Consider the following 23,287-nt stretch of genomic DNA (forward strand, 5'->3'; position numbering starts at 1 on the left):
CAGGTGTGCACCTTCAGATCAGCTGGCCACGCCCAGCCCTGGCTGGAATCCAGGAGCATGACACCTTGTTGATAGCACAAGATCAAATATTGACCAAATGTGTCACTCTACAGTATCATAGCCTATTGTTGCTTGCCAAAAGTTTGGGATAATATATAAAGAAAATGATGAACTGTATCACTCTCTGTTATGATACAGTAATATCACAGCATCAACTATCAATACGGTCTGATGAAAGGCCATGATTTGGATTATAATCTTATATATCATTACTTTCCACTGGGTTGGGAGCAAATATCAATATTGAGATATATCGTACCATTCCGTTTTGATACAGTATCAACACCACAACATCAAATGAAGAGTTTGTTTTCAAAACGAGACATAGGCATTTTTTTCAGATTTACGAAACTCGCGCCAAAATTATCCAGCTCCGAATGGATAATTTTGGCGCAAATTTCGTAAATCTGAAAAAAAAATGCCTATGTCTCGTTTTGAAAACAAACTCTTCAAATATCGGATGAGTTTGTTACTATCAGCATGTATTGCTACTATCTGATAGGCTGGAATCATATAGTAATTTTGCTTACTGTAAAACGATTACAATATATATATATATAAATTATATTACATATATTATATATCATATAATTAAATATTATCATATTATATTATAATATCATTGGATATTGATATATATCAAATTACTATATGATTCCAGCCTATCAGATAGTAGCAATACATGCTGATAGTTACAAACTTGTTCGATATATATATATATATATATAATACAACGTCACAGCCATTCATGAACTGGTTATGGAACACATCTTCAAATTACAAAAGATCAACAAAATGGTAGGCCCAGACCTTGTTCCCCATCTTTCCAGCTTGGTTCATTCTTCTTACAGATCTTTAATAGACCTCTAGAATCCTGTGAAGTACGATCCTGTTTCAAATGCTCCACCATCATCCCAGTCCACAAGAAACCTGCAATGTCAGGTCTGAATGACTACTGCCCTGTCGTCCTGACATCAGCGAAATCCCTTGAACATATTGTACTGGACCACGTCAAAAGCATCACAGGTCCCCTTGAGGGACCCCATGCCATTTCCCTACAAAGCAAACTAGTCTGCGGAAGATCATCCCGACGACACTGTGACCTGCATGAGGATCCTGTTCATGGACTTCAGTTCTGCGTTCAACATCATCTTTTCCCAAATCCTCCAAGCTCCCCAGCTCAGCGTCTCACCTGCCATCTGGATTTATAGCTTCCTGGGAAAGGCTACCTCATCTACACGCACCACCAGCACCAGGACCAAGGATGTGTCTTTTCTCCACTGTTTTTTTTTCTCTACACAAACAACTGCACCTCAACACACCCAGCTCTCAACCTCCTGATGTTTGCAGATGACACCACAATCTAATCAGAGACGCATATCTAGTTCGCATATCGAGACCAACTGGAGCAGTTGGAGCTGAACACACTCAAGACTGTCAAGATCGTGGACTTCAGGAAGCATACTTCACCATAGCTGCCCCTCACACTATCCAGGGCAGTTGGATAGTGTCAACCGTTAAAACCTTCAAGTTCCTTGAAATTACAGTCACTTAGGACCTAAAGCAGGAGATGAACATCAACTCCATCCTCAGAAAGCCCCAGCACAGGGTGTCCTTCCTGCAGCTTCTGCGGAAGCATGGGCTGCAAAAACTCAACAACAACTGTTAATGAAGTTCCACACAGCAGACATCGAATCAGCCCTGTGTTCATCCACCACAGTTTGGTTTGGTCCTGGCACAAAAAAAGGACAATCAAGACTGGCTCTACCCTTTCTCAAGGACTTGAACATCGCCAGAACTATGACAAGAGCATGCAAAATACTCTTAACCTACCACATCCTGGTCACCATCTCTTCCAGCTCCTTCCCAATCTATCAATGCAAACTACAAACCAGCAGATATTTCAAACACTTCTTCCCTCTTGCCATTAAGTTGGTAGAGGCTAAGGGTCTCTCCATAGTGTGTTTTTATATCTCACAAGAATTTTTCAAGATGTCCATCTATTGTCGTATTGGAACGGCTCCAATTACTAGAGACAAATTCCTTGTTTTTAACTTATTCGGCAGATGAAAATTGTGATTCACATATCGAGATGTCAATCTATAGCAAATATACAGTGCAGAAAATGCACAGAAAACAAATTGATTGTAATTCACTTGCTGGTTTGGTTTGTTACATGTTGGGAAATGGGCAAAAATGTTGATCACTGTTTTCAAATGCAAGAAAAAAAGTTAGTTGCAAATTAATTTAGACAAATACAATCAATCACCTATCATTGGGGACTACAGAAACTACAGAATACATACTGTTAAAAGGCTGAAATTCTGGGGTTTTGAACAATTTTAAGTTAAACAAGATCTCTGAACGATTGATCGATTATATAAATTTGGTGATTGATTTGATCAACAATTAGTAGTCGATTATTCGATTTATTGTTGGACCTCTAGTTTTCTGCAAAATATTGATTCAAAATTGTAAAAAAAAACATCAAGGTGACATGAAAGTTAGGTAAAACCTCAAAAAGGCTCAGTTTGCAGCCAAAGAGGAGGGAGAAGGAGGGCAAATATGGCTGCCTCCTCTAGATAAGGGTTATTATGGTCTTGGTCAGGTTAGGGTTAGATTATGGATTAGGATAGGGTTAGACAAAGATGAATGTACAGATCATGTTCATGTTTGGGAAAAAAGGCAGGATGTCTGTTTTCAGAGTAAGTAATATAATGGCAGTGTTAATGACATGATTATTTTGTTATTTTGCCTTCATTTGGACAATAATAAAGGTTATAAAATGCAGGATACTGGCCAGCCCAATTCTTGATTGCATCCCAGAGCCAAGAACCAGTCTGACACTGTAGAACCTCATTAAAGTGCAAATTAATGTGATATACTTCCTTCTTTTTTATAGACAAATTTAACACACAGGGTAGAATAACTACTGAATGAATTTATTCTAAGATTTCTTGCATGGGTTTGGGTTTTTGGATAGGGTTAGGGTTAGGTTAAGACTGGGTGGGTTTGGTTCAAGTTTGGTCAAAGGGCGAGACTCCACATTTGAAGTTGAAATGTGGGGCTGGACTGAGCAGAGGTCATTCTTTCGTTAATCTCAAAAATATGTTTTAAAAGGCATAAGGAGAAGGGATAAAAGCCCAACTAGATGAAAACGGACATCAAGTTTTATATTTTGTGTTTCAAACCAATGAACTCACTCACAGCTATGGCCGATTATATATGTCAAGTGGAATCTAGCCCTTGCCGAATATATTTGTCAAGTGCATTTTTCAGTGTGTAGGGGTGGAAATGGCTTGCCTGTGAAATTCAGCTTTGTCAACCTCTAAGATGACTAACAACTCCTTATAATACTTCTGTTGCATTGCTTTGCTTTTCAGATCAGCACAGCTTTTGAGTAAATGACAATGATTGCGAGTGAATCTTGGCTTGTCTTTTATGAAGGAGAGAAATGACGACATATTAGAAGTCCGACAAGTTTACGCAACTCACACTCAAATAGAGTATGTATATGTATGGTATAGACAGTATCTGCCATGAGAGGTAGTAGAAAGTGTGTGTCACCATTGTGTGAAAACATGATGCAGTTCATAGTAAGAAGAGTGAATGCAGTCTAATAAGCCACTGACTGATGTTCAACTCAAGCCATGTGGGGAGTCAGCTTCACTTACGACATGTTTTATACTTGTCTATCTATAAATAAATGATATTGTTGCCATCAAAAGCACTTTCTCAAACTTGTTGTTTTACATTAAGAGGGTGTACAAAAGCAAGAAGTATTTTCGTCAAAGTCTCTCTTCTGCTTGACGTTTTTACTGGATTTCTTGGTGGTCATGTTATGCTCGCTGCGCACCAGCCTGGTATAATACATGTACAGAAATCATAAATTAGTGCAGGTTGAGCGAAGTTATTGCAAAAGAATTCTTGGTTTGTCTCTGTTTGCCTTTGTATGATTGACAGTTTGCTATGTATCGCTTGGATCAATGTTTCTTTCTCCGGCTAAGACAATGAGCTTGTCAGACGGGAGGATTTCCTGTGCCTATGACAAAACAAATATGGCGTCCTGTCCTTGTTTGTCTCCTAGCATGAGGTGCGTCCAATTGGTGACCCACATTTCAGAAGACAAACTACGGGAGCTTGGAGGGGAATCACATTCGACTAACTAACGCATCCTGTAGTAAGCGACCGCTCGCCACAGCCCGCCCGCCGGGATGTGTGCGTGCGGGGCAGCAGATAGTGCAAGCCACGTATCGATTGACACAGCTGATGGCAAACGTGACGACCTGCAGGCTTATATTGTGACACACTGGGGTGGGGGGAGGTGCTACCACCTGTGTGACCTCTTCATACTTCAGGAATGGACATGTTTTTTTTCCACTTATTATTTTTAAAGATTTTAACAACATTTCCCAAGCGACAGTTTCATGTCTTAATTAAACGGTGTCGTGAGTAGAATTTTAAAAGGGGGTGGGGAGAATGTATTCAATTTTTAAATAAGGCTGGAAAGTAGCATGAATTCTGCATACAATGCTGCTGACTATTCTTGCTGCATCTGCATAGTGGTGGTGGTGGCTTTAATGGGCGCCTGTGGGATGCCCCCCCAGTCGCTCATCAATGGAGGGGCTGGTGTGTGTGTGAGGTGGCGGTGTGGGGAGGGCAATGTTGGTCTAGCATGCATAGAGAGCATGTGACTGGAGAATTATCACTTGGCTGGTCTGGCAAAAAACAAAGTGATTAAATAACTGATACGTGATAAATAACCAGGGGCGACTTAAATATTTTTAGAGACCTCACTGATGTAGTGCCTCTCCCCTTAAACGATTGTTCATTTCCAACTATTCCCAAACTTTTATAACCACGTGCCAGCCAGGTTTGTCGTTTTAAACCACGTAATAATGATCCTGAAAATAAGAATGGTTTGATTAGTACGTTGATTAAGAAGTCTGGATTTCCACTGTTGAAATAGATCTTTCGGCCACCATATAAGTCCGAGGACCTTGTGTGTCTTTCTGCTTGCATGTACACTGATCAGCCTCACCAAAATTGCATCAGATTCCCTGTGCCAAAACTTCGACATAGTATGACCAGGCCTACGTGTGGAGAGAACTTTCTGTGCGCCAAAATCTGACATCGTTGAACGCTGATGGGTTTTAAATAATAATAAATAATTTTTAAATAAGCGGCACGGTGGTTCAGCTGGAAAGGGTTGACCTCACAGTTCTGAGGTACGGGGTTCGATCCCGAGTTTGCATGTTCTCCCCGTGCCCGTGTGGGTTTTCTCCGGGCGCTCCGGTTTCTTTCCACATCCCCAAAACATGCAACATTAATTGAACATTCTAAATTGACCCTAGGTGTGATTGTGAGTACGGCTGTTTGTCTCAATGTGCCCTGCGATTGACTGGCAACCAGTTCAGGGATTACCCCGCCTCCTGCCCGTTGACAGCTGGGATAGGCTCCAGCACTCCCCGCGACCCTTTTGAGGATAAGCGGTGAATCGATGGACTTCCGGTTTAGATAATGGGTCACATATTACCCAACATGAATTGGACACTAAATTGCCCCAAGGTGTGATTGTGAGTACAAATGGTTGTTTGGTTTCAATGTGCCCTGCGATTAGCTGGCAAGCAGTTCATCGTGTACTTTGCCTTCTGCCAGATGACAGCTGGGATTGACCCAACCACTCCCGTGACCCCTGTGAGGATAAGCTGTTCAGAAAATGGATTGATGATTATACACTGTATAATTTGTTCCAACATACAACACTGCTGAATATTTTTGCTGCTGTTTACATTCACATTTATTATGTTTACATATTTCTTCTTCAGCAAGGACCAGCTGGTGCTTCTTTTCCTTTGCAATTGCATGTGGATCAACTTCCACTCCAGCCCGCCACAGTAAAACTCATTTTAATTTCACCCAAAAATGAGAGCCCGCAAGCTAAATAAATAAAGGACGTGTGATTTCCTGTTTCACCTGAGCTGTGAGGACACACGTGTTTTATGAGGTGTGTTCATTGCTAAATTCCTCATTAATGACACACGGAGTCATCGTTGTGTGGACTCGTTCAGTCAATCAGGAGCAAAAAACAAACAAAAAAAAAAAGATTGGCTTTTAATTTGCTGCCTCATGTCTGCGGGCCATCTGTTGCCTAGGAGACTGGGACAGTGTTAGCGTATCATATACCTCAGACACACATACACACACACGCACACACACACACACACACACACACACACACACACACACACCACACACACACACACCTCAGGCCAGTCCCTGCGTGTCGCACCCCAGACCCGTCCCATCGATTTTATCAGGCCAGTCTGCTTTGGGGCCGCAGGGTGGTGGCAATGCAAACCCCAGCACAACCACTACACTGCTGCCCCACTCATCAATATTGGTGGATTGTCTCAGATGAACTCATGCAAGCATCGACAGGAGGCTGGCACCAATGAAAAACATCCAAAAGCAGCCGCTAATTACGATGACGAGCATGAATATTATTCAGGAGCTGTAGCCTTTAATATGCAAGATAACAAATGCCAACGCAGGGTAATAACAACGCATAAATGTGACTTCATGTTTATTGTTGAAATGTTAATAGGACATCATTTTCTCAAAAGCAGAGGTAAGTCTTTGTTTCTTAATATAACATGATATAAAGTACAGTATTTGGCATGAATAGAAAGACAATGTTTAATGATTAAATTATGACATGGCGGGACAGTGGACAAATGGTTAACACATCTGCCTCACACTTTTGAGGACAGGGTTCATCGATCCCGGGGCCACCTCTGTGGATTTTACATGTTCTCGATTTGATACTTTTCTTTCTTTCTTTGATTCTTTTTGCTTATGAGAAGTTTGCATCTTGTGGGATGGCCTGTGCATTTCTTTTCCCCAAGTCGTCTTCAAACTGTGGATTGTGATACCTCCACCCCTGCCCTGTGGAGGTCGGCAGTGATGTTTCACTGACTGTTGTCTTTGAGTCTTTCTTTACAGGTCTCACGACGCTTCTGTCATCAACAACTTTTGATACCCTGGAGCGAACTGTTCAATGTATGTTGCTCACTACATGAGCATTTTCTTTCCGCTTCACAACATCCAAATTGTTGTGCCGGCTATGCCCCATGTTTGTGCAATAGCTCAGATGGAGTTTCTCTCTTCACTCAGCTTCAAAATGGTTTGCTTTTCTCCCACAGGCAGACTGCTGGTCTTCATGTTTGCTTAACAGCAAATTCAGATTTCACTGGTGTAACCCAAAGACAAAACCAATCACAATGATATTTAAGCATTCAAATGAAAAGGCGCCTGAGCAACTAGAAACACCCAACTGTCATGTGTTCTAATACTTTCGCTCACTTGAAAAGTGGGTGGCTTCAAAAAAGAGGTGCTCTGTTGCTGTGAGATGTCTTTTTTGTTCATGTTTGGTGAAAGGTTCTCATATGCTTTTTCTGTCCAGTATATAGTTTACTTACCAGGGGTAAGAATTGATTATAAAAAAACAAAAGTTGCATTTCCTGCAGCAGCGTTGAAGCTCATCATACGAGTCTATGTCCTCTCCTCTTTCTATGATTGGCGTTCTCTCTTTGTAAACGGCCTTCTTGCATAACGGGGTATTTCTTTTTTGCCTTGCTCGTCTTCCTCCTCCTCCTCTTCTTCCTCCTCGCTCAGCTGCTTAGCACCCAGCGGAGCAGTGCATGATGGGAGCTCAGACACGGCATGATCTAAAAACCCACTGGCGCTTCAGTGCGCCTCAGCTGCCTTATATAATCCCGGGTGGATGTGCAAAGTGCCACGCTACTGGGACTCTCTCTCTCTCTCACACACACACACACACACACACACACACACACACACGCACGCACGCACATGCACACACACATGCACACACGCATGCACATGCACGCAAGATGCTAAGGCTCTTTGTTTGTGTGTTCTTGCATGTGTGTGTGTGAGGAACAAAATTTTAAGTGTAACATGATATCTATGGTGTGGTTTAAGTTTTTGTGACATGATGAATAGTATAACACCATGTTAAGTGTGAGATTATTAATAGGACTTTACTATGGCATGATAGTAACAATTTGTGTAATGTGAATTATACTTAGACATGATTTTTAAATGGCATGATGAAAACTAATACATCATTTCAATGTGATCCATATCAAGACTTCATATTTATTGACGTGATGTCGATATGTGCTCTGCGACTGACTGGAGACCAGCTAAGCATTTCGTCCTCTTTTTGCCTGAAGTTACCTGGGATAGGCTAAGCAATCTTGTGAACCTTGCCAGGATATGCACCTTGGATGGATGTATCATAAGACATTTTAATATGACGTGACAAGTTAAGAGGAAGCACGGAGACCAACTGTTTCACATACCTCCGTCACAGTTCTGAGGAGCCGGGTTCAAATCTGACCTCACCTGTATGCAGTTTGCATGTTCTCCCCGTGCCTGCATGGATTTTCTTCGGGCACTCTGGTTTCCTTCCACTACCCCAAAACATGAACGGTAGGTTAACTGAAGACTCAAATTGTCCATAGGTGTGAATGTGAGTGCAAATTGATGTTTCTGAGTGGCCTGCAATTAGCTGGCGACCAGTTCAGGATATACCCCCGCCTTTCACCCAAAGATATCTGGATGCCCGCAACCCTAGTGAGGATAAGCGGTTCAGAAAATGACTGAGTGAATGAATGAATGAGTGACAAGTAAGATCATTTTTAATGTGTCAGGAGCAGAGGTTGGTAAGAACACTCAGAAATTGTGTCTGTGTATGAGCAAGATTGGCACGTACCCCAAAAGGTGCATGTTTTACAATTATTTATGACCATAAAATAGTGCTAATCTGGGCTAAAATGCGCAGCCAAATCAACAGCAAAAACGCAGTTGCACGCTGTTGCACTCCTATTGGAACGACAACCTTCCCAACATGGCTGTGATGTAGGCGTGTTGATCGCCAACTCTTGTGGTTATAGCTTTGCTCATAAACCCCAAGAGAATACATCGTCTGATGGCATGTGATTCTCTTGAATCGACAGATTGGTGAACTAGAGAGCAGTTAGGTTACAGAGCTCGTGCATGTGACGTCACCAATTTCACGGCGCCATATTGCCGGTCAAAAAGAGCTGCTCGACAGTCTGGGGGACATTGAACGTGATGGATGGTGCCCAAGCGATCACTTCATTTCCGGTAGGAATTATTCTTCTCAATCTCAAAATCCCAAGAAGTATTTATAATGCTAATCTGGCTCATTTAAGAACAATGCCATAAAAAAAAACAAAAACACAGGGAGTCGTCTCCAGCGTACATGGAAGCATGTTGCGGCCACACATTAAACTTCAGTAAACACTTCACTTCACTGACAGATGTTTTTTTTTTTTTTTAATATGCATTGTTCTCAAATGAGTCCATTGTGTGTTTAAAAAAAAGGTCACACAGAGGTTTACGTAGGTTAACTCGTGGCCGCAACACGCTTCCGTGTACGTTGGAGACGACTCCCTGTGTTTTTTTTTTTTTAAACGCATTGTTCTTAAATAACCCAGATTGTAAAGGGCTGAAGCCTATCCCAGCAGTTAATTTTCTTTTGTTAAATATGCATTGAAGTCATTTGAGAACAATGCATATTTAAAAAAAAAAAAGCATCTGTCACAGAGAGGTTTACTGAAGTTTAACGTATGGCCTCAACACACTTCATGTACGGAGGAGCCAACGCTGTCTTATTTTTTCTCAATGCATTGTTCCCAAATGAGCCAACTTAGCATTATAAATACTTCTTGGGAAACGCTATGGAGGAGCCGACTCGCTTGTCCTCTTTTTTTTCCAATCATACTTAATGAATGCAAGTTTATGTAAAACCAGTCATTTATCTAAATATTGGTATTTGTATTGAATACTAGTTGAAAAGATCGATAGCAAAGGTTAACGTCTAGCCGAACACACTTCCACATTCACGAGCCGTCTCCCCATTGAGAACAGATCCAGCAACGAAGTATTTGTATTGTCCAGACTTTTCAATGCTTACAAACTCTTCCGTGTAAATCTCGATGACTAACTCACCAGATCCATGTGTATATCTAGTTGTCCAACACAAGCGGAACCGGGTTAACAGTCGAATTTCTTATCAGCGAAAACATCGACTTCAACATTAAATATGGGTTTTCTATGCCAAGTGTCTCTCATTTTTCCACGTACCTTCATTTATCACTTTCTAAATGTTTAACGGTATCGGACAAAACTCAGGGCGTAGTGCTATAAGACATTACCGTGTCGTCTCCAACTGACATAACATTGAGCAATGCTTAGCTTGCCTGGCAGTATGGTCAGTCACGTGACTTCGGTGACGTAGGTGCACGAGCTCTTTATTGGAGCAGACAACGTCCAATCCTGAAGTTGTAGTTGAAACAGATTACACATGAAAACAAAGATAAATAAGCAATAATTGATCAAAAGTACCGAGCAGAATGTAAATTATTGTAATGGAGTAAAAGTAACATTTCTTCATCACATAAATACTCAAATAAACATAAAAAGTACTGTATGTTTCATTAAAAGTATTCTGACAAGTAGAATTCATAAAGAGTGAACTAATGGAATAAATGTAAAGCATTCCTTCCTACCTCTGGTCAGGAGTTTTATGACATAATGTCTAACACGACTTCATATTTTATGACAGGATTTATTGTATCCCTTTATTCTTAATAAGACAAGACGTCAGTTAAGTTGTCAGCTTTAAAGTGAAATGTATAGTACTGTATGACCTATTTTAAAACACGATGGTAAGGGATAATTTAGATGAAAAGAGGGTGAGTCTGACTTGATGGTACAGTGGGGGGCGGCATATCAGTGCTGTGTGTTTGTGTGCGTGCATGTTGTTTGGACTCCCCATGCAATGAGATGACATCACTGGCGTGCCCCTTCCATTTTTGGGCATGTGCGACGTCACGTCCGGGTGAGCCTTCACCTGGATTGACACGCTAGGTGTTACGTAATGGGAGAGGAAGAGGAGGAAGAGGAGGAAGAGGAGGAGGAGGAAGAGAGGAGATAAAGTAGGCCATCCAAAGGCGCCGTGACACTGACCGTCATGCAAAAAGAAATAAAAGTAACATCATGTCTATTATGACATGATCTATGTATAATAAGATATAATTTTCATTATGACATAATGTATGGAAGCAGTTCAATTTTTTTATGACACGTACAATCTGTCAACCTTTAATATTCTGTCATGTTTTTTTTTAAATGACATGTGTAGTATGACATTTGTAATATGACATGATGTATTTATTGGAAGACAGAGTTTTAATAAATTATGTATGTATCATTCTTAATATGACATTATGACTAGTAGGGTTAGGGTTATCATTTTAATGCGACATGTCATCTATGACGTTTAATAAGACATGACGTACAGTAAGAAATAATTTTAAATGCTGTATGATACAGAGTATGATGTGATTTTTATTATAAAACTGCATATAGCATGACATCATGTTCAGTATACAGTATTCTGAAAACATTTTTAATATGACGTGTGTTTTGAGAAATACAAAGTATGACGTTTAATCTATGTTCACTAATAATATGTCCCGTCTCATTTAGTGAAGTACGGCATCTGGCCGTCTATCAGCCGTCTGTCAGTCTGTCTGTCTTGCGACATGACACTCGGTGTGGTCTCGTCATGAAAATGACAGCGGCCTGACCCACATAAAGAAGGAGGCTGAAATATTTATGGACGCCAGTGTCCTAATTGGCCAGCCACTGGGAGTCTGCTGGTCCAATCAGAGCGCAGTCAGAGAGGTTAACGTCCAGTGTCAGCCCAGCCGCTGACGTTGTTGTTAGCATCATTAGCGGCACCGTTAGCGCATACGCTTCTGGCAGATCCAGATGGGCGGCCATCGCTCTGAGCGTAAAGTCAAACTGTCTAATTGGCGGTGCTTTGGCTACCGTAGTCATACGCACAGCTCAGGCAACACTCTCCAATTGCCCCCCACTCTCCACCCATTCGTTCCAGAGGACAATGTTTCTCAAATCCCCAAATCATTTTGTGACCTTAAAAGCATAGTTGCCCAAAGCATTTTTTGAACATTTTAAAAACATTAGAAAAACACGTTTTGTTTTTTTTTTAGCAAGCATGTTGCTGTTTTTTTTTTAAATTAATAATATAGTGAGTTAGTAGTAAGTTAAAAATGACAAAAGCAGTTATCCCAGTAGTGTGGTACCTCTACCTATGAACATCTCTCATAAAAATTCAGGTTACGAAACGTCTTTTTACAAAAATATTCTCTTGTTACAAAGGAAAATTCCAGATACGAAAGGCAAAAATAAGTATAATAATATAATACCTGGTATTCGAAGCCCCCAAATTCCACCGAATGTAAACATCCTCTACCTCAGTTTGAAAGTGGCGCGATAGAGCTGCTCTCCCATCGGCTATTGCCGTAGCATCTTCCTGGCATCCCACTGCCTAGGAGGAACGCCAATCTTTACCCACGATGCTCATTTCCCTTCAACGCTCGAGTGTGACTGAATCACACACTAGCGCTTTCACATGCTTTGTCACAAGCTAGCGCACATTGGAAAAGTACAACTTTTTCGTGAGTTTTTTGTATGTTTTTTTGCAAGTTTATTCATCTTTCTTCACCATGGGCCACAAGAAACTTTAGCGGAATTAAGTTGTGTGCGTGCGTATGTTCGTACGTATGTTTTCGCTCAGCTGTCAAATGTTTGCCTCGTCCTTCATCCCCCATGATGCCTTTTGCTTGTCACTCAGTCACCCAACTCCAGAGGTAAATGAACAATGTTTTTATTATTCTTTACATTATGTACTTTGAATGCGTATTTTGGGGGAGCCTTGGAACAGATTAAGCTTTTACATGTAAAAAGCACTTCTACTTGTGAAAAAAAAATCACGTTACAAAACAACTTCAGTGGCAAATTAATTTCGTAAGTAGAGGTATCATTCAATATACACGTACAACTGGAACCATGGAGTTCAAATGACTCGGTCTTACAAATCGGATTTCGACCCCAAAATCTGAGCAAAAAAAGCCTCTGTGTTCGCCCCAATTCTCGTGTCTGAACACCGGGCAAAGCTGAACCCATGTTGGTCGCGTCTCCGAGTTCAAGCTGAACAATGCCGAATGAATGTGTCACGCTGCCGAGACGAGCCGCTGCCTACTTTGAGTCAAGGCAGCACTCGTAGTGTGAACACGCACATTCGCGAATGCTTCTCAATATTTTATATTTTTCCAGTGCTTTCTTTGCCATGGGCCCAAAGAAAGACAGCAGTGCTACCAGCAGCAAAAGAAAAGTTGTGCGAACCACAGTAGATTTAGGGAAGGAGATAATCGCTAAGTACGAAAATGGGCTGGGTGTTTGTTACAGCTCTTGCTCACTAGTATCGTACAGCTAAGTCGACTATTTCAACTATCCTAAAGAATAAAAATGTAATAAAAGGCAGCTAGTGCTGCCAAAGGAGTGACTGCTATAACAAAGCAAAGACCACAGATAATAGAAGAAATAGCGAAGTTACTAGAGAAAAAAAACATGGAGGGTGACTTCAGTGTAACATGTCCTCCTTCCCTCTCGAGCCCCTCTGATGCTATCACGCAGCTACTAACAAGGTAAATGATACACATTTAAATTGTTTTATGCATTTAGTATTGTTTAAATACACAGTGGATGTGTTTTTACATAAATAGGAATGAAAATGGGAATGTACTCTTTGGAGGTTTGGAACAGATTAAACTCAATTACATTATTTCCTATGGAAAAAAATGTTACGGTGATTGACCAAATAAGACTTTGAACACTTCACAAGAATAAATTATGTTCAAACTTAGGGGTGTATGTTGGTCATTTATTTAGGATAAGTTAAATGAGGCATTCCCTGGAAAACGCCTCCTGGTCCCCAAAATTTTGAAAAGACGTTTCCAGGGAATTTAATCGATGATCCACATGAACCCTGACTTTCTTGTGTCAACACATCGCAAGGACGTAAATGCAGGACCTCAACAGCAACAGGCTGCGAAACAAATCCTGCAAGTTTCAAAACAGAACTTTCGCTATGGTGGCAAGTGCTGATGCTCCAAAGGGATTCTAACCTTGGCAACATGTTCCAGTGCTGCGCAAAATGACCACGACAAACAAACAAAACAGCCTCTCCATGATGATGATGATGATGATGACGCTAATGTGAATACGCACTGGATGAGCTTCCAAGCGTCTGCTGCACATTTCGCACATTCCGTAAAATCAAATGACAGAGGCGTAACAGTTATTTACCTGTAGCTTTCAGGCGGAACTCAGCATAGAGGTACACTAGTGCATCAGGCTGTGTGAGCGCATACTACAGATAGTTACAGATAATAATAATAATACAGATAATCAGATGACATCAGCAGTAGGATGAAAATACTGAGACAGACAGCAGGAGATGCGGTAGAATTTATCCAGCATTTATCCACCTGGGCCTTTCACACGGAATCCAGCAAACCAGGACATTCTGCCATGATTGTAGTGCAAATTCACACAGTTTGATGCGGAAACGTTCTGTATTCAGATTCTTAGATACTATCGATGGCAAAAATTGAATCGTTAATGGATATCACTATTAGTTGGAAATGCATATTGGAAGTCGATAACATCAACAGAATTTTGCTTTCAGACATCAGGAACAACAGATAGTAACAATTGTTTTCAACACAACATGGCAGGAGAAGTGAGTTTCTTGGATTGCCACCATACCCTTTCACACTGCAATCATCTCACTCCTGGTACTACCTCGTGAGAGAGAAAATTTAATTCACATAAAATCTGACGTCCAACCACATGCCTTGCTGTGTGTACCTTTCACACAGAACACAGACAAGGCGAACGCCGCCAAGGAATTGGTTGCCTGAAAGCGCTTTGTGTATTGTTTGCACACACAGTGCACTTATCATTGGACACAATGTTGACTGACGAAAGTGTAACACACACGCGTCTCTTGGCAGGCCCCGGCTGGCGAGACGGGGGCGGCGGAGCGATATGGGGCCGAGCAGCATCCTGGCATCGAACGCGAGTGAGGGAGCTAGCCAAAGAGCGGCAAACGAACATTCTGGAAGTGTGCGTGTGTGCGTGTACTCACGCAGGAAGTACTCTGACGGGTCAGCTTGGTAATCCGTGTCCTCGGGGAAGTGGTCGATCTGTTTGCACATGCCCTTGAAGTTTCCTGGGAACGGGAAGAGGGATAAAAAATGGTAAAAACGTAAACAAACAACAACAAAGCCCACTGAAAGTTGTGAGTGGCTTTTTCTTTGGCTTTTCTCACATAACACTGTTGCTTCTTTTCCAGGAAGTTACTTCGAACTTCAGAATTAAGATCATAGTTTTAAAATGAATGTGATTAATACTTGAGGTTCTATTCGAGGAAGGAATTTCTTTTGCCTGACTAATGTTTCATTACGGCTGCAGGGTAGCATAGTTCCGAGGACCAGGTTTCAAATTACGGCCCTGCTAGTGTGTAGTATGCATGTTCTCCATGTGCCTGCGCAAATTTTCTCCCGGAACCCTGGTTACCTCCTACATCCCAAAAACATGCAACATTAATTGGACACTGAATTGCCCCTAAGTGTGATTGTGGGTGTGACTGTTGTCTGTCTGTGCCCAACGACTGGCTGGCAACCAGTTCAAGGCGTACCCTGAAGATAGCTCAGATAGATTCCCGCACTCCTGCGACCCTTGTGAGGATAAGCTGCTCATATAATAGATGGATGGATGAAAGGATGGATATTTGAAGATAAATGCTGAAAACATATGCAAAAATGTCAAAGGGCTCAGGCGTATATGTTCTAGCGCAAGTTTCCTCCTGACTATATAAAGTGATGTCGTTTCCTGTGCTGCTCAGTTGTGAGTTAGCTGCATTTAGCTTCCATAACAAGCCCCATTTGCAACTCCAAGCTAACGATGTTTACACTCCGCTGGATGCTTCATATTACAGAACGGCTCAGTGATTATTTTTTTAAGCTACAAAAAAAAAAAAATTAGGAACTAAAAAAAGCGATGGCTTGACTTTTTAAAGACACACGCAGATGGCATGCTGATCACCAACACCACAACTTGACTCTGCAGTGTGCATTTTACGACTTTTACCAGAGCCTACATTACTTTGTGGGTAACTTGGTACTAGTGATTGTAAAAGCAACTGTTTGACTTTTTAAAGACACACGTGGATGGCGAGTTGAACATGAACATCGTCAGTGCTTTTCACACGGCACACACGTGGGCAGTCAGTGGCAAAGTTCAAACAACAGTGAGTTGGCGCGCCACCAAACCGACTGCTCATCTTGTTTGGCCGACACCTCCACCTATGCTGTGTCCCCCCCCGACACTCCCCACCTCCACCCTCTGACTTTCTTCCCCATGTATCTGTATAAGATTTATGAAGGCTACACGGTAGGAGCCACCTGATTTTATTAATCATCATACGGTAATATTGTTTAATAAAACGGCAATACAGCGAACACTCGGTCTACGACTGAGATCTGTTCCCACAGTAGCGATTTAACTCGAATTTCGACTTAAGTCGGATTTTACCAATAAAGTCAAAATTTACGACTGCTGGGATTGGGTTCAGCATTCCCATGACCCTCATGAGGAGAAGCGGCTCAGAAATGGACAGGTGTTGGTACTTCATCTAAAAAAAACAAAATTACATTAATGTAAAAAATATAAGACGCTTCACTTACTATTAGGGAAGGGAGGCTAGGATGGCGAAGAATGAAGGGAGGCTGCGCTCAGCTATTGCTAAGGAAGCAAGTGCCGGTAGCCGTTGCTAGCGGTAAATTCCTCCTCGGCTCTTTCAAAGTTAGGAAAATAGGTTGTGCCTTTTCCCTTTATGAACATGAGGCTGATATTAAGCCTATGTTGATTCGGATCCTTGATCCATAACGTAAGTAATCTTTCCATCTCGGCAACGATCGAAGAATGTTGCTTTGTTTTTTTTTTTTCTTCACAAAAAAAGTTGTTTCACGATCACTGTATCCCTCATAGGGGTGAAACCCTTCACGTACGCTAAAATACGGGCTTTGTCCTTAATCATAACTGCCACGGTCATCCGACTGAAGTCCAGGTCTTTATGTCCATCATGTCCGTCGATGTTAATCCTTTCTCCATTTTTTTAATGACGTTAAGATTTGGTTCCACGGTCCAAAAAAACTCCATCTTTCTTCTTTCGGGGCATAATGTGTAAAAAGGTGGACAAAAAGGCTAAATAAACTCCCAGCGCACAAACACAGATAATCCAAATGCATGAGCTAAGCAGAAACGCGATGTACTGGGGCCATAATGGTGGACAAGACTCGAGTGTCGAGACCGTCTTAAACCGAGAACTCCATATATTGACTTTCACAATGATGGGAAAATGTATGAATCTGTCCAAAATCACAAAAATGTCAAATCACTACATTTTCTGTTAATGATACACTGATATTATACGATGCATGACTTTATACTGGAAAGGGAGAAAGATTAGAAAAGTTCTTTAAATAAGGAATTTCATAGGATTTGGAAATACAAAATGGGATTGAGAAAATTGGAAAATATATCATGATGAAAAAAAAATGGTTAACTACCAAGCCACAAAGGCTGTGGGTGTGTTTGCTGAATGTGGTGAAACTGTCGATCAAATACCAGTACCACAACCTAAAAAATGGATGCTACTTCGTCTAGCATATTTCCCATGGGTATTTCCAACTTTATGCTTGAGGCCACAAAATGTATACAACAATATTGTATATCCCAGCGGGCCATCCCATTGCTTTTCTATGCCACAACGAGGCGCTCAAAGGCGGACAAGCCAGAGTCCAACTCCTGTCCACACACTGGCTGTCAAATGTCACTCCTCCCCGTCCTGCTGTTCCATTTTTGTCCCTCTGTGGCTTCCACCCAGTCATGACTGACAACGTGTCACTTTAAAGAGGCCACGATAGGCCGAACCCCTGGTTCACAGTTTGTCATTTGGAGTTTTTTAAGTATACCCCCCACCCTTTCTTGCTTTCTCTGAGAGGTGTGCCCACTCATGGCTGACAACGAGGCACTCTAACAGTGGAATTTCCTAAGGGAATACAATATTTTTTTGGGGGGTGCTGGCATTGCTAGATAGCTTACTGCTAGCTGCTGATAATAAACGTGCTAAAGTGGGTGGGTGGAGACTCGGGCTGGACTCCAAAGTGTGTGATGTGGTACCGATTTAACTGCCACCAAAAAATAAAGAAAACTAAATTTTAGAAAAACAGCAATTTGGTACAACATAGTTTGCATGTTGTCACCAATTAACTTCAAACATGTAGTCAAGCAAATCTTTCCAGGGTCTGAGGTAATTAATGAAAATGAAACAGAAAAACAGCACAGCGGGGCATGTGGTGAGATCCTTGGCCTCACAGTTCTGAGGACTGGCGTTCAAATCCCGCCCCCCGGGTTTGCATGTTATCCCCAGCTATTTTTCCCCGCACATAAACACAACACAAGATAGATAATAATGTTCAAATAGACATAAAATGGATCATTGTTTTTCTTTTCTATTTTTTTGCACATTGGCACATGACAACATAAAACAAAGACAATACAATTCAAACAATAGCAGTTTATCAATTAATTAATTTATTTTTAATTGAGTGGCTGATTAATCGCTTTTCGTAATTGAATTCTGCCTAAACCAGACTTGGCATCGGCCCCCAAAAAATTCACATCAGTTGGGCCCCTAGCTTGTTTTTGTGGATTCGTTTTTGCCTTGAAGGTGTCTGAAAGGGTGAACTCGTCCTCTAATGAGGAGGGTGGGTGTTAGTTGCCATGGCAACAGGATTGCGGGGCAAGGAAACAGAGGAGGGACCCCCATGGTGACGAGCACATGGACATTGCAGGGGGAATCCAAGGCTGTGATCACCACCTGGCAACAAGCTACGCAACGTTTGTAGTTCGGCGTACATGATTTTATTACTTTTTTAGTCTATATTTTGAAATAGCACCACTGAAGCAACTTCACAAACAAACAAACAATGACAGAAAATTGATTGTATTGTAGCCCACAGTTGCATCTACAGGTTGTGTTGCAATACAAATTGGAGCTCGGCGGGAGGCCTGAACGCGAGAACATCACGAGAGTTTTTGAAGGGCAGAGCAGGATGACGGTGGAGCAAAGCGGGAGTGGGAGGTGGCGCACATCGAGTATCACATTCAGGCCCCGCTAATCGCTGAGCCGGAAAGGGGAAAAAAGGGAAAAAAAAATCACACTCAGCTCGACAGGCATACAGGTTTCAAGCACGTCCTCTAAAATCCTGCATTCTCACTGCTCTTCAAGTGGACACCTTTCAAACATTTCGTGATTGTTTAAGCAGAGAATCACTGCCGAAAAGCGCTATTTGGAGATTAATGGTGGCTTACATTTTACACAAAAACACAGCAAGGCAGAATATTGCACTTTTACACAGCTTCTATTTTAGTCACTGACACTATCTTGGAATATTCTGCATTCATTTGCGATGAAATCACATATTGTCCGAATTAAAAAAAAAAAGCAGAACATAAGGTGGGTAAACAATAAAACTATTTCAAATTAATTACTAGTATTATTAATTAGTGTAAAATTAGAAACAGCACAAAAAAGTAATGGAAAGATGGATGAATAAAAATAAGAATATAAAGAATATAAATAGAAAGAAAATAAATAATAAATTTGTGCATCAGAGAAATTAAATTGAGAATAAATGAAAGAAGAAATCCAAAATAAAAATGACTAAAAGAATGAGAAAAATTAAAGAATATGGACATGAAAGAACAAATGAGAAAAAAAGAAAGAATACATACAACAAAAAAGAAAGTAACATAATGAAAAAATAAAATAACCATATAAAAAGTTAAACCATAAAAATACAAAATTACAAAAATAAAATGAAAAAAAACTTTCACAAATTCACAAGAAAAGAATAATTAAAATATAACATATGTTAGTAATAAAAATAAATTTAGAATATAAAAAGAAAAAAAAAATTCAAAAACTACACTGCTGCACGAATGAGATACAAAAACAAAATAAGAAAACAATAGGAACATAATCAAATGTATAAAAGAGGAAAAATAAGAAATAATAAAACAATAAATGAAAAAGAAGACAATACAATACAAAATACATAAAACAAAAATGAGCAAAGACATTGAAGAAAGAAATAAAAAAAGAATAAATGAGAGAATGATGTAAATAAAAATCCATCCATCTATTTCCTGAGCTGCTTATCCTCACAGGGGTTGCAGGAGTGACGGATCCTATCGCCGAACACCAGGCGATGACAAACTACACCCTGAACTATTTAAACATATACATATGTGTGTCAAATAGGTTGCCACGGTGGCTCAGCTGGAAAGTTGACCTAACAGTTTTGAGGTCCCGGATTCAATCCCAGACCCTCCCGTGTGGAGTTTGCATGTTCTCCCCGTGCCTGGGTGGGTTTTCTCTGGGCACTCAGGTTTCCTCCCACATCCCAAAAACATGCAACATTAATTGGACACGCTAAAATACCTCTATGTTTGATTGTGAGTGCGGCTGTTTGTCTCCATGTGCCCTGCGATTGGCTGGCAACCAATTCAGGGTGCACCCCGCCTCCTACCCAATGATAGCTGGGATTGGCTCCAACAATCAATTGGACAGTCGAAATCGTCCCTCAGTGTCATTGTGAGTGCTACTGTTGTCTGTCTCCATGTGCCGGCGACCAGTTCAGGGTGTACCCTGCCTCTTACCCGACGTCAACTGGGATTGGCTCCAGCACTCTCACGACCCTCATGAGGATAAGTGACTCAGAGAATGGATGGAAGACAATGAGTTATTTTCAACAATATAATGGAATAACAAATTTTAAAAACTGAACGTTGAAGATTGTTTTGAATAGTATGACATAAAATAGCGAAAGAATACAGCTGATAAATCAAAGAAGAAAGATACAACCATATAAAAAAAATAAATGATACGCACATTATCTGAGACATTTGAGTGGTCCTGTGACCTCCTTGCTGGACCTTCGCTTCCACTCAAGTGTGCATTAAATATTGAACACTAAGCTCATCCATCACCCCCCCACCCTAGCCCCACTGTAGTGGGAATGAACTATGTGCTAACCCTTTGCCCCCCACGTCCAATCTTATCCCTGCAGCCATAAAAAAAAAAAAATACCCGCGCACACACGCTACAGAGGAGAGGAAAGGATTGATGATGATGATGATGATGGAGGGGATTACATGTAGAAGAATGTCTGTCCGCCTGCACCTCACACAGCAGGGGAACTCCGAAAATTCTGGAAAGTTTCCATGCGAGTTTCAGAATGTGGAAGACAGCCAACCTTTGAAAGGATTTCTATCAGGAAACCCACAGTTTGCATGAAAATGTTGGGACACCTACAGGAAGTGAAAAACAAAGAGTATGGAAAAAAGGTATGGAATACAAAGTAACTGGAGGTGGGGCTCGAAGGCGGGCACTTGGTGGCCACCTGCACCAATGGAGCTCGGCCGGGCACAGCCCGAAAGGGTAACATGGGTCCCCCTTCCATTGGGCTCACCACCTGTGAGAGGGGACATAGGGGTTGGGTGCAATGTGAGCTGGGCGGTGGACAAAGGTGGGGACCTTGGCGATCCGATCCCCAGCTACAGAAACTAGCTCTAGGGACATGGAATGTCACCTCTTTGGCAGGGAAGGAAACCAAGTTGGTGCGGGAGGTCGAGAAGTTCCGACTAGATATAATCAGACTCACCTCTTTGCACCGCTTGGGCTCTGGTACCACTCCTCTTGAGAGGGGTTGGAGTCTGTTCCACTCTGGAGTCGCCCACGGTGAGAGACGCCGAGGAGGTTTGGGTATATTGATTGCTTGGGGCCTGTACGTTGGGGATTACCCCAGTGGATGAGAGGGTAGCTTCCCTCTGCCTTCAAGTGGGGGGATGGATCCTGACTGTTGTTTGTGCTTATGCACCAAATGGAAGTTCGGAGTACCCACCCTTTTTGGAGTCCTCAGAGGGAGTGGACACCAACAGTGAGAGATGGTGTCAAGCTGAAGAAGGGGCCCTATCGGGCATTTTTAGCCTGCGGGACTCCTGAAGCAGCTGACAGGCACCGGCTGGCCAAGCGGAATGCAGCTTCGGTGGTGACTAAGGCAAAAACCCGGGCGTGAAAGGAGTTTGGTGAAGCCATGGAGAAGGCATTCGACCGTGTCCCTTGGGGAGTCTTGTGGGGGTTCTTCGGGAGTATGGGGTACCGAGTCCACTGATATCGGCTGTTCGGTCCCTGTACGACCGCTGTCAGAGTTTGGGCAGGAATGCCGGCAATAGATCGGACTTGTTTCTGGTGAGAGTTGGACTCCACCAAGGCTACCCGTTGTCACCGATTTTGTTCACAACTTTTATGGACAGAATTACTAGGTGCAGCCGAGGCGCAGAGAGTGTCCGGTTTAGTGGCCTCAGCATCGCATCTCTGCTCTTTGCAGATGATGTGGTTCTGTTGGCTTCATCAAGCTGTGCTCTCCAACGCTCAATGGAGCGGTTCGCAGCTGAGTGTGAAGTGGCTGGGGTGAGAATCAGCAGCTACAAATATGAGACTAGGGTTCTCAGTCGAAAAAGGGTGCCGTGCCCTCTCCGGGTCGGGGATGAGAGCCTGCTCCAAGTGGAGGAGTTTGAGTATCTTGGGGTGTTGTTCATGAGTGAGGGAAGAATGGAGCGGGAGATCGACAGACGGATCGGTGCAGCTTCTGCAGTGATGCGGACTTTATATCGGTCCCTTGTGGTAAAGAGGGAGCTAAGTCGAAAGGCAAAGGCAATGTCGAACTGCTGCCCCTTCGCATTAAGAGGAGCCAGATGAGGTGGCTGGGGCATCTGATCCGGATGCCTCCTGGACAACTCCCTGGTGAGGTGTTCCGGGCATGTCCCAGCGGAAAGAGACCCCGGGGATTACCCAGGACACACTGGAGAGACTATGTCCCTCAGCTGGCCCGGGAACACCTCAGGATCCCTCCGTAAGAGCTGGAAGAAGTGGGCAGGGAAAGGCTAGTCTGGGTATCTCTGCTGAAGCTAATTCCCCCGTGATCTGACCCGGAGAAGCGGTAGAGAATGGATGGATGAATATACAAAGTAAGTATATGAAGTGAAAAGTGAAGAAAGAATAGATTTTGATCAAACAGTCATGAGAAGGGAAAGTGTAGTAGTACTA

At 42.1% G+C, this 23,287-nt stretch overlaps 1 protein-coding gene across 2 annotated transcripts in view; it reads right to left on the reverse strand.

The window, feature by feature from the left end:
- cacng2a (calcium channel, voltage-dependent, gamma subunit 2a) overlaps window positions 1–23,287 on the reverse strand; it is a 49,704-nt gene that overhangs the window by 11,049 nt on the left and 15,368 nt on the right. Inside the window, exon 2 of one of the 2 annotated variants that reach the window (XM_061846579.1) lies at window positions 15,197–15,280. In XM_061846579.1, the coding sequence (XP_061702563.1) occupies window positions 15,197–15,280 (84 nt within the window). The remainder of the gene's footprint in view (window positions 1–15,196; window positions 15,281–23,287) is intronic. The other variant, XM_061846580.1, reaches the window with a different exon arrangement.

Source organism: Syngnathoides biaculeatus, chromosome 16 (assembly GCF_019802595.1).
Source record: "Syngnathoides biaculeatus isolate LvHL_M chromosome 16, ASM1980259v1, whole genome shotgun sequence".
NCBI classification, from domain to species: Eukaryota; Metazoa; Chordata; class Actinopteri; order Syngnathiformes; family Syngnathidae; genus Syngnathoides; species Syngnathoides biaculeatus.